This window comes from Halichoerus grypus, chromosome 6 (assembly GCF_964656455.1).
Source record: "Halichoerus grypus chromosome 6, mHalGry1.hap1.1, whole genome shotgun sequence".
NCBI classification, from domain to species: domain Eukaryota; kingdom Metazoa; phylum Chordata; class Mammalia; order Carnivora; family Phocidae; genus Halichoerus; species Halichoerus grypus.
Window position 1 is genome coordinate 100,242,576 of NC_135717.1, and position 12,576 is coordinate 100,255,151.

At 43.2% G+C, this 12,576-nt stretch overlaps 1 protein-coding gene and 1 long non-coding RNA gene across 3 annotated transcripts in view; one reads left to right on the top strand and one right to left on the bottom strand.

The window, feature by feature from the left end:
* Positions 1-9,016, bottom strand: part of ITPR2 (inositol 1,4,5-trisphosphate receptor type 2) — a 494,379-nt gene extending 485,363 nt beyond the window's left edge. The window contains exon 1 of one of the 2 annotated variants that reach the window (XM_036080194.2): positions 8,518-8,945. In XM_036080194.2, coding sequence (XP_035936087.2) covers positions 8,518-8,609 — 92 coding nt within the window. In that variant the 5' untranslated portion in view covers positions 8,610-8,945. Of the gene's footprint in view, positions 1-8,517 lie in introns of both variants that reach the window. The other variant, XM_036080200.2, reaches the window with a different exon arrangement.
* Positions 9,017-9,152: 136 nt separating this feature from the next.
* Positions 9,153-12,359, top strand: LOC118528074 (uncharacterized). Its single transcript, XR_013449123.1, has 2 exons — positions 9,153-9,429; positions 9,686-12,359. It is a non-coding gene; the product is annotated as an uncharacterized LOC118528074 (long non-coding RNA).
* The last annotated feature ends 217 nt before the right edge of the window (positions 12,360-12,576 follow it).

Consider the following 12,576-nt stretch of genomic DNA (forward strand, 5'->3'; position numbering starts at 1 on the left):
GAGTGGGAGAGGGAGAAGAAGGCTTCCCGCTGAGCAGGGAGCCCGATGCGGGGCTCATTCCCAGGACCCTGGGATCATACCTGAGCCGAAGGCAGAGGCTTAACGACTGAGCCACCCAGGCACCCCAAGAATCCTCTTTTCGATAGGAGATAAGATGTGGAGAAGAGTAGTGTCTACTCTTAGTGATTGTTTTAAAATTAGTCATTACCACAAGGCCTTGGAGAGCTAGATATCTAGGAATTACTTAATTAAAAACTTCAGTTTTCTCTAGGACTCTATTGCGAAGTGTTTTGGATAACTAATACATAATAAAAGTCCAGCATTTTGTAATTTTCACAAAGAAATTTTTTTTAAGATTTTATTTATTTGACAGAGAGAGAGAGAGCACAAGCAGGGGAGGAGAAAAGGGAAAGGGAGAAGCAGGCTCCCCGCTAGCAGGGAGCCCGATGCGGGGCTCGTTCCCAGGACCCCCGGATCATGACCTGAGCCGAAGGCAGACGTTTAATTGACTGAGCCACTCAGGCGCCCCCCACACAAAGAAATTTTTTATGAGGATATTTTAATAGTAGATCAAATACCTTACTAATAGATAGAACCTCAATAACACATTTGAATTCTAAGAATTTAGGCATGTATTCAGATTATGCTTTGTTCACTTCCTAAGTCTTTCCCTGTGTTCATGGGAATCTATGAAAGGTATTCTATACCAAGTGAGAATGTGTGTGTGTGTGTGTGTGTGTGTGTGTGTGTGTGTGTTGAACAGTCACAGGCAGTATGAGGCAAAAACTTAGAGGGTCTCAACCAAATTTAAACTTCTCACATTTGGTAAATAAGCATAAAGTATGTTTTTAGATCATTTCTTCTATCTTTTCATATCTCAAAAATATCAAATTGTTTCCGTCCTTTTTTGGAGCTATCAAATGGACAGTAAAATTTCACCAAGCTTCTTTTTCAATGGAAGAAAAAAGTACCAAGAATATATGATCAAATTATGGGTATGGATTTGAGACAAGTATCCATCCTAATGATCTTTCAAAGTTCAGCTTAAATACCACCTCCTCCTCGAAGCCCTCCCCAGATCATACCAGCCAGAAGCAATGAATCCTCTTCTGACTTCTTTATGATACTGTTTTTAATCATCTTATGACATTTGAAAAGAATTGCCTCATGTTGTGGTTATTCAATATCAGTCTTACCTCCATCACTAGTTACTAATGGTAACTAGTAACCACTAGTTAGTTCACAAATATTTATTAAACAGGAATTGTGTGAGGTGCTAAGCATACAAAGATTAAAATGACAGTTCCTTACCTTGTGGCATTTATAGCACTAAGAGCAAAGAAGGTGTCAATACATTTACTCCCATAGATCCTAGCCAAGTTCTCAAAGGAATCTCATACTATAAATTCTCAAAGACAGTTTTAGTTTTTTGTGGTTTTTTTAAGATTTTATTTATTTATTTATTTATTTATTTGAGAGAGAGAGAGCAAGCAGGCAAGCATGAGCAGGGGGAGAGGCAGAGGGAGAAGCAGACTCCCTGCTGAGCCAGATGTGGGGCTCCATCCCAGGACTGTGGGATCATGACCTGAGCCAAAAGCAGAGGCTTAACCGACTGAGCCACCCAGGTGCCCTGACAGTTTTAGTTTTTGAGATAACAATTTAACACAGTATAAGATCTAGCATCTCTGGGGTGTCTGGGTGGCTCAGTTGGTTAAGCATCTGCCTTCAGCTCAGGTCATGATCCCAGGATCCTGGGATTGAGCCCCACATCGGGCTCCCTGCTCAGCGGGGAAGTCTCTCTCTCTCCCTAAGCCCCTCCCCCTTTCTCATCCATTCTCTCTCTCTCTCTCTCAAATAAATAAATAAAATATTAAAAAAAAAAGATCAGGGGCACCTGGGTGGCTCAGTCGTTAAGCGTCTGCCTTCAGCTCAGGTCATGATCCCAGGGTCCTGGGATTGAGCCCCGCGTCGGGCTCCCTGCTCAGCGGGAAGCCTGCTTCTCCCTCTCTCACTCCCCCTGCTTGTGTTCCCTCTCTCGCTGTGTCTCTGTCTGTCAAATAAATAAATAAAATCTTTAAAAAAAAAAAATCTAGCAGCTGTTCCCACTGTATCCCAAGCACATAGTCAGGGTTCATTAAATATTTGTTGAATGAACCAATGACTCCATCTGTGGCATGCTCCAGCATAAACCACATCACAAGGAAAGTTACATGGACTTGATTCATGATGTAAACACATCTTCAATTTTATGATTAAAGTTTTTTTTCTAAATAACCTCATCATTTAACTTATTCTCAATTCTGGGTTGGATTTCTGTGGGTATGTGTTGGTATAAACTACAAAATAGCTATTGCTAACCAATTATTAATTTTTTATTTTGAGAGAGCTAATCCATCCATTTTGAAGATACTTAATAAAGGGACGCCTGGGTGGCTCAGTCGTTAAGCGTCTGCCTTCGGCTCAGGTCATGGTCCCAGGGTCCTGGGATCGAGCCCCTCATCGGGCTCCCTGCTCTGCGGGGAGCCTGCTTCTCCCTCTCCCACTCCCCCTGCTTGTGTTCCCTCTCTCGCTGTGTCTCTCTCTGTCAAATAAATAAATAAAATCTTAAAAAAAAAAAAAAAGATAATAAAAACATTTCAATCATACATACCCAAAAAGAAATCCTTCACAAACTATTGCCTGTAGAGGGTGATTCAGGAAATAAAAGTATAGTGACTACTGAGATTCCAAACATCGACAGGTCAGCCATGCTAAAGTGCATACTTCTTACATGCATAAACAGACTTCTAAAATAAAACAAACTATCGAGTTAGTGCCTAAGTTAAATCAATCATTTATAATTGCTCAGCATTATTGGTCAAACATTTTTCCATAATACATTTTCAATACTAATAATAGCAAGGAACAAATTTGGTTTATGGTAGACATATGACCATCTATTTCAGCAACATGCACTGTCCTAGTTTGTAGATTTCCTTCACTGACCATGACCAGGACAATACTTTATTTATGCTTTTTGAGATAAATACTGTTGGGACACCCGGGTGGCTCAGTTGGTTAAGCGTCTGCCTTCAGCTCAGGTCATGATCTCAGGGTCCTGGGATCGAGTCCCGCATCAGGCTCCTTGCTCAGCAGGCAGTCTGCTTCTCCCTGCTTGTGCTCACTCTCTCGCGCTCTCTTTTTCTGTCTCTCTCTCTCTGGCAAATAAATAAATAAAATCTTTAAAAAAAAAAAGATAAATACTGTTGACCAACAGTAATAAGAAACTGAAGAATCCTTAAAAATATCACTTTCACTTTAGCTAACTCTTCTGACAATACCAGTAATAGACGTTTAATTAAAGAAACATATCTAGAATCTGGGAATACAGGAGATACAAAAATGAAAATGAAAATCACCTATCCACTCACCATGCAGTACCACCACCATCAATATGCTATTCTATTTTCTTTCACTATTTTCCATATACAGTGTTTTGTATTTTTTAATTAGAATTATGGTTTTCTGAAGGCATATATTGAAAACTTTCCTATCTAAATCTGCATGGGAGAAGAAAGATAACCACAAAAAATAGGCATCAATATTTGAAAGGCACAGTTTTATCCATTAAATGAATGAATGAATGAATGCTCATTAAACTTTCACTTCTCATTATAATCTGATGATCTGTTACCAAGATCTGGTGTTTAAAAAAAAAAGGAGTAAAATTCATTCTGTTATTATGCTATAAATTTGTCAGAAAGGTCCATTATTACTTCTTCTTCTAGATTTATATATGAAGAGACACCCTGTGCCTGGAATTTCAGTTTTAAATTATGAGTCTACCGTATTCTGTCTATATTCCATCTGTACAAGAACAGTTCCAAAGGAAAAATGCGATTATGAAATATGCTACCTATGCAAAAAAAAAAAAAAAAAATCTTCTGTTAAACTTAGAATGAGGCCAAGGAGTTGCCTGTGAACTCTAGTCAATCAGAAGGAAGCATCAGGGGCATCTGAGGAGGGATGGTTGTTTACCTGACTGAGCTCTCTCCACAAGAGAGGGTCTAAAAGCTGCAATGTTATTTATGGAATGACTTCTAAGTTTAAGAAACAGTCGACCTGTTAGCTTAAAATAGGCTTTATGTTCACCACTTCAGAAACTGTCTTTGTACTTGAGCAGATTTCAAGTTCCATAACGTGACACGATTAACCCTTAGACTTTCCAAAACAACCGAGTATTCAAGGTTATACTGTCTTCTTCCTCTCCACTGAACACGCATGCAAATATTCAATGGATTTTTAGATATTTTTATCACAATAACATATGCCTTAGCCAAAACAAAGCTAAGTTTATATAGCTAGTTCTAGCAGGAAATACTGCCTGCTAACTTGAAGGGTTCTATTTGGAAGACTAAAGATAACCTACAAATTATTCTAAAATAACACTTGACTATAACCATTCCTTGTTTCATCTACTTAACTCTTCACTGATCAGACAGTCCTAGGAAGAGAAAGATTTTTAAAGCTATAAGAGTAGCATAATTCAATGACAAACAGAAAAGATAATAATAAATCAGATCTGCACACATTTAAATATCCAAAACATGAAACAGAGTAAAAGATCAGGAAGGGAAATTCAAGGGACTATAATTGGGAACAATAAAAGGTACGCATTTAAAGTTTTATTCATCCGAGGAATGAAGTCAGAATTATAAACTGTGTGACACACCACCACCCTACCTAACGTCCATCATTGAACATGGAAACAAAGGAACTGAAAAGTTCACTGAATTGGCCAAAATCAAGCAAGGAAGTACAAAAATAAGGGGTCCGATCTTCTGCCACTCTGGCTAAGAGATCATATATTATGATGCTTTGTAATCACTGCATCCATGATGCCACCTGAGGGTTTCCTGAGACTTTAACTAGTGGGTGATGAATCTTGGTAGACCCTGTGAAGAAGCAATCACTTACACACACACACACACACACACACACACACACAAATACACTTATGCACACATGTCATTTACTAACCTCTCAACCATGTGGAGGATAGACAATGAAGGAGTTCAGTACCTTTTCACTGATTCTATCCCACCCGTCCTGGAAGTTCTGCTGTGCTCATTCCCACTGTATGGTATCTAACCATTGGTCAAATGGATGGACCCAGAAATATGAAGTGTCACATATGGCAACGACCAGGGAAGTAAGTCTCAGGATAACGAAAATTTTAAAGGGGAGAAAAAACAATTACCACTACATTTGAAATTGTATAGCAGATCCCAAAACTCCCTCCCTTCTTCTTCTTCTTTTTTTTTTTTTTTAAGATTTTATTTATTTGTCAGAGAGAGAGCACAAGCAGGGGGAGCTGCAGGCAGAGAGAGAGGGAGGAGCTCCCTCCCACTGAGCAGGGAGCGCGACATGGGACTCGATCCCAGGACCCTGGGATCATGACCTGAGCCGAAGGCAGACGCTTAACGACTGAGCACCCAGGCGCCCCTACTGCCTCCCTTCTTTTCTAAAAAATAAAAATAACAACCTTAAAACGTACCAGTAGTAAAAAGATTTACTTAAAATATATGCACCATCATCATTCTATAGGATTTAAAGTTTTCCTTAAATCAATATGTGTTTCCTAAATAGATCTTTAGATGAACGGTTAAGTTAGAAAATACCAATTAGGCCCCTCTGGCACCTACACAAGCTGGGAGAACAATACCTCAGTCAGCAACACTTTGAGATTCAGAAACATCAAGTAAGTATTGGTTAAAGGATAACTGGAGAAAAAAAGAGGAAATGCAAATCTTTGCAACTGGGGCATTCTAATTTCTCACAGACTGAAAAATCAAACTTAGAAGCTGGGTCACAGAGCCCAAGAAAATCCTCCCACATTTTCAGTAGGAAGTACCTCTAAGAGGAGCTTGCTAAACTCTCACAGAGTGAAACTGATTTTTTTTAGCAGAAAAATTCATTACCTGATTGCAAAACTTCCCAAAGCTAAATGATAATAATGCATATCCTCCAAAACTCCCTTATGTGCTAAATGTTAAAAGCAAATGTTAATTTGCAGACAAATATCTTTACCAAGAATTACCCTGAAATGCTGTGTAAACTAAGTTCTCATTAACTATTCCCTTAGGCTGAATTTTAAAAACCATCATGCTATCAAAAGTGTCAGGTAGATAAAAAGCTAAAACAGAAATCAGAAACTTTAAGATGAATCTTTAGCTCCACAAGTTAGAGAAAAGAATATCCAATCAAAGTACCGAGCTTCACCAAGGGCAGCATTTCTGAAGATCCTTCCGTACCGCAGAATCAAGCTGCACAGAGGTCTTGTCCTATTAACCTCGACGACACTCAGTTTGTTAACAGAAAAATAATACTACACACATTCTAAGGAAACTCAACTTTCAAATCACCAGCAAGAAATATTGAATACAAATAAATATTTTTAGAAACATATGCTACGTTAAAGGTGGAGTTTGCTTTTCTCAAGGCTTAAAGATTATAATGTGTAACGGAAGAAACCCACATTTTGCTGGGAATCTGGAGACAGGGTTACAGTTCCAGCTTGCGGCATGACTGTCCTCTGTTTCTTAGGCAAGTCACTTCATTTCTCTTCCCCTCAGTTCCTTGATCTCTAAAAGGAACAGGAGAGACTCCACTAACGTTTTAGCTTCCTGATTTACCATCTCTGGCCTTATGTGAGTATAGGTGCACAAACACATATCTATGCTGAACAAGACACTGCAAAAACATGGCCCTTTATTTATCCAGGTTTTATACTCTATTCCTAGTCCTTTTTATTATTTTGTCTACAAGTGTAACTATTGCCCACAGTGACCAAGGTAGTGATAATTACAATAGCTAACACATAAGTGCTTATTACACATAAGTGCTTATTACGTGCCAGGTACTGGGCTAGGCACTTTACATATATTAACTCCCTTCTTCCTCAACACAGCCCTGTGAGATAGAAATCAGTATTATGCCCATTTTCAGACATGAGAAAACTGAGATACAGAGCAATTCTGTAACTTGCCCAGAGTCATAAGATTCACAGGCGGATTTGCCAGGATTTGACCCTAAACATTTTGGCCCTGGAGCATTTCCTGCTTAACTACCACCCAGAGAGTCTATGGTGGGAAAGGCGAAGTGCAGCAGAGTTCATCTGCAAAATGTTGTTGGGGGAGCAAAAACTGACCTTATACTGTGAATTATGTCAGGAACAATCTGTAGCTCATGATTTACAAACCCAACACAGGCACTTGCCACTGATATATTTTTCTTTCACACTTCAGTTTCACAATTAACAGTGACCTTAAAGGGATTAAATTATATCTCCCTCCCTTCTTTCTCCTATTAGGGGGGATGCACAATTAACACAAACGGTGTAAGTACTGGTGACTTCCTCGTCCTCTGCTGAGTAGGCACCACTCCGTTATAATAGGGCTCGCAGTCACGGTCCAAGGACACTGCATGTTCAGTCATGTGCCCTAAAACCTACAAGCAGAAAACAGTGACCAGCCAGGAGTGGAAACACCAGTTCCACAGCCTGCAATCTTGAAGACGGGGCAGTCTGAAGTACTGAGACCAGAAGGTAACCCAAAAAATGCCTGCGCATCCAAATACACTGCCTTGTGCGTTTAAACTGCTAACTGGTATTCACAAGTGCATTTCAACTGCTAACTGGTATTCACAATCAGGACAGAGAGAAAATGCTAGTAATCAAGGAAGTGCTATTTAACCAACTAGCACATGTTATGTTTACATACATATTTCCCCCATTCATAAATCAACTCGAATCTCAAGAGCCGTGCACTTGGCCGAGTTCCAGGACAGATTCAGGATTTCAGTGGGCTAAGGCCCGGGAAGGAGAAAAGCACGTCTGAGTTCTGGAACCCAGGAAGCCCTCGGAGACCTCTGAGGGTCACAGCGCTGCACTCGCACCTAGGCTGCCCCTGACAGCGGGGGGCAAGTCCCCAATGGGCAAAGCTGAAAGGAAATTACTTCAGCGGAGAGGGGATGGTGAGCAACCCCCGCAGGGGCAAAGCCACACTTTGGCTCACCACCACATCGCTTGAGTTTTACGTCCAAGGCCACAGACTTTCATCCCCTGCTCTTACAAACCCGGCCCCGAGGGACAGGGGCTTGAGAGTGGTCGCTAGCACACCGGGGGAGAGGTGCAGTTTTGCTTTACCTTTAAGGGAAAACAAACATTTTAACGAAAACAACCCATGGAGAAGCTAGCGAAGACTCCTTCGCAGGGCCTGTCTCGGGGCTTTTGAATCACTTCCTCCTTTTCTGATGTGTCTCTGAGCTTGAGATTACGAAGTTGCTGAGAAAGTCTTGCCGCTCGGGGCAGCTTCCTGCGAGCGAGCCGAGCGCGCGGCGCTGTCCGCGGGCGCAGACCCAGCCGCGCGGCCCGGCCACCCTCGGGCGGGAGCTGGGGGACACTGCGGCGCGAGCAGGGACAGGGACGGTTCAGGAGACGGAGCGCGGGCGCTGCCCAGCCCGCGCCCCCCGGCTTACCCCAGGGTGCTGATGAAGCCGTTGACCGAGCCCTCCGCGTACAGGGACACGATGTCCCCTATGTAGAGGAAGCTGGACATTTTATCAGACATGCTGCTTCATGCTCCAAAGTAGACGTCCCTCCTCTTCCCTTCTCCGGGGAGCCGCCGCGGCAGAGGCGGAACGGAGCGCACGGCAGCAGCGCCGACAGCGGCGGCGAAGGGCACGGCCTGAGTGACCGAGTGTCGTGGCTCAGCCCTGCCCCCGCGCCGGGGGAGCTGACCAGGAGCGAAGCCGCCGCTGCGGACACCCCGCGACGTGCGCAGCCCCGGCGCCCCGAGAGCCGCAGCCGCCGCTTCCCCGGCAGGTTTCCTGTTCCTTTCAGAAGTTTTCTCTCCAACACCTTTGCTCCTCCTCCCGCCTCCTCCGCTCCCCCCTCCGTGTCCCCTCCCCGCTCTGCGCCCCACCGCGGCGGTCCCCGGCGCCCGGCGGCTGCTGGTGGTTGCAGAGCCCCTCGGTCCCCTCGGGGGAATTTTTGGACCAGGTGGCGATGCCCATTGGGCTGAGGGGTGGAGAGGAGCCCGGGTGAAGGGGGTGGGAGGCCAATCAGCGAGCGGCGGCCGGGGGCGGAGCTGGACCCGGGCGGGGCGACTGTGCGGAGGCCCGGCCACCCGGGAGGCGGCGCGCTGTGGTGTACGGCGGGCGCTGGCGGGGCTGCGGGGGCCGCGAGCCGGGGAAAGGGCGCCTCATAGCCGCCCTGGAGCGTCCGGACCTGGCGTGCGACAGTCCCCGCCGGGGAAAGCGAAGGATGGCGGGGCCGAGACGTTTTTCCCCGAGCTCTTAAGGGGGCAGGGAGGGTGACAATTGGCCTTGAGGCGGGCGCGGAGGACGCGAGCGGTGGAGTGAGCCCCCTAAACGCCGAGAGATGAAAAGGTGGAGCCGGAGTCCATGGGTGGGGTGGGGGTGGGTAATTTGCTGACGAGGGAAAGGAAGGTGTTGAAGTAAGGGGGGGAAATAGAAATAAAGAATAAATAAATACATAATAAAGAAAGAAAATAAAGAGGGGGAAGGAAGGAAGGAAGGAAGGAGGGAGGGAGGAAGGGAGGAAGGGAGGGTGGGTGGGTGAAGGTGGATCTGTATTTACTTGGAGTATGTGGTTTTGGATTTTGTCTCAAATATATGGCGTTAGTGAAACTTGACCTGTCAGCAGATGTCCAGGTGGACGCGAACCGCCATGGAGGTAAACGTCACTTGGCCGAGCCAGCAATTCTTGTAGCCAACCGGTGGCTGTGAACCTTCTCTAGTCTCCAAGGACACGCCTCCCGTGCTTCCTTAACTCCAAGCCAAGGTTGAGGCCGCTGTCATCATCTCACTGACAATCTTCCTGTGTTTACATTTAAAGCTGCTGACTGTTAAAACTCTAGCAGCCACGAAAGTGGGGGCAGGACACGTTTCCACACCTCTGTTGCTTTTGTACCCCTCATCTTATCATTTTAGAAGCCCTACCTTTCTGGAAGACCTGGAGAAGGCAAACTCTTTTGAACGTGGGTTATGACACTAGCAAACTGATTAAAGAATTGCGACCTTGAGTAATCTCCACAGAGCAAGGTTTACAGAAGGGCAGAGGAACGGGGCTGGGGCATGTAGAGGGATGTATGTCAAATTGTGCAACTGACCAAAACTTCAATTATAGTTCAGAGATGTCTTACACGTCTTACAGTTAGTTCTGAGATGGTTTGGGTTGAGACTTATAATCACACAATGGAATATGAAACAAAAATAAGCTTAATAGTCAAATGTGTAGTTTTAGAAAGCCTACAGGAAAGAAAAGAATAGAGTGTTAGACCCAGAATCCAGGAAATGCCCCCGCAAAGCCTGTAAGTATTGAGATAAACTGGACCAGTCATCTTCCTACCATGCAGCTAACAGATCTCTTTACTTATGTGTTCTCCTTTGGAAAAGGGTACTTAGCAACTTAGAAATGGCTGTTACATGATAGAAACCCTCCTCTGTCTACACAAATGGTATTATTGTTTGGAGCCTCGAAGACATTGAACATGAACTATTTAAAAGCTTCAGATGGAACAAAATGATGACCCTGGAAATAGAGGTTTCTGTTTATCCAGGGGATTTGTGTATTACATTCTATCGTTGCCCATACTGTGTAGTCCTGTGCCATACATGTAATGGATGCTCAACAATTATTGCTCAAAGTCATAAATGTTTTTCCTTGGATATTGGAACTCTCAAACACTGCTAGAGGAAATGTTAAATGGCACAGCACTTTGGGAAACAGTTTAGGACTTCCTCAAAAAGTTGAACATAGAGTTACCATTTGACCCAGCAATTCCATCTCTAGGTATATATCCAAGAGAAATGAAAATATATATATATATATATATATATATATATACACACAAATGTTCACAGTAGCTTTATTCATAAAAGCCCAAAGTGGAAATTTCCCAAATGTCCATCAACTGATGAATAGATAAACACAGTGGAACACTATTTGATCATGAAAAGGAATGAAGTACTGATTCATGCTACAACATGGATGAAACTTAAAAAGATTCTGCTAGAATGGGAGAAGATATTTGCAAATGACATATCAGATAAAGGGCTAGTATCCAAAATCTATAAAGAACTTATCAAACTCAACACCCAAAGAACAAATAATCCAATCAAGAAATGGCAGAAGACATGAACAGACATTTCTGCAAAGAAGACATCCAAATGGCCAACAGACACATGAAAAAGTGTTCAACATCACTCGGCATCAGGGAAATAAAAATCAAAACCACAATGAGATACCACCTCACCCCAGTCAGAATGGCTAAATTAACAAGTCAGGAAACGACAGATGTTGGCGAGGATGCGGGGAAAGGGGAACCCTCCTACAATGTTGGTGGGAATCCAAGCTGGTGCAGCCACTCTGGAAAACAGTATGGAGGTTCCTTAAAAAGTTGAAAATAGAACTACCCTATTACCCAGCAATTGCACTACTGGGTATTTACCCCAAAGATACAAATGTAGTGATCCAAAAGGGTACATGCACCCCAATGTTCATAGCAGCAATGTCCAAAATAGCCAAACTATGGAAAGAGCCTAGATGTCCATCAACAGATGAATGGATAAAGAAGATGTGGTATATATATATACAATGGAATATTATGCAGCCATCAAAAAAAAAACAAAAACAAAAAACGAAATCTTGCCATTTGTAATGACGTGGATGGAAGTAGAGGGTATTATGCCAAGTGAAATAAGTCAATCAGAGAAAGACAAGTATCATATGATCTCACTGATAGGAGGAATTTGAGAAACAAGACAGAGGAGCATAGGGGAAGAGAGGGAAAAAAATGAAACAAGATGAAACCAGAGAGGGAGACAAACCATAAGAGACTCTTAATCTCAGGAAACAAACTGAGGGTTGCTGGAGTGGTGGGGGATGGGAGGGATGGGGCGGCTGGGTGATGGACATTGGGGAGAGTATGTGCTATGGTGAGCGCCGTGAATTGTGTAAGACTGATGAATCACAAACTGTACCTCTGAAAGAATACATTATATGTTAAAAAAAGAAGAAGAAGAAGAAGAAGAAGAAGATAGTAGGAAGGGAAAAATGAAGGGGGGGAAATCGGAGGGGGGAGATGAACCATGAGAGACTATGGACTCTGAGAAACAAACTGAGGGTTTTAGAGAGGAGGGAGTGGGGGGATGGGTTAGCCCGGTGATGGGTATTAAAGAGGGCACACATTGCATGGAGCACTGGGTGTTATACGCAAACAATGAATCATGGAACACTACATCAAAAACTAATGATGTAATGTATGGTGATTAACAAAATAAAATTTAAAAAATGATTCTGCTAATTGAAAGAAATCAGACATAAAGATCATATATGATTCAATTTATATGAAATGTCCAGAATAAGCAAATCCATGGAGATAAAAAGGGCTTGGAGTAGGTAAGAAAATCGCACAGCCTTTCTCTTTGGGGAGATGAAAATGTTCTAAAATTGTGGTGATGGTTGTACAACTCTGACTATATTAAAACCTATTGGGATGCTTGGGTGGCTCA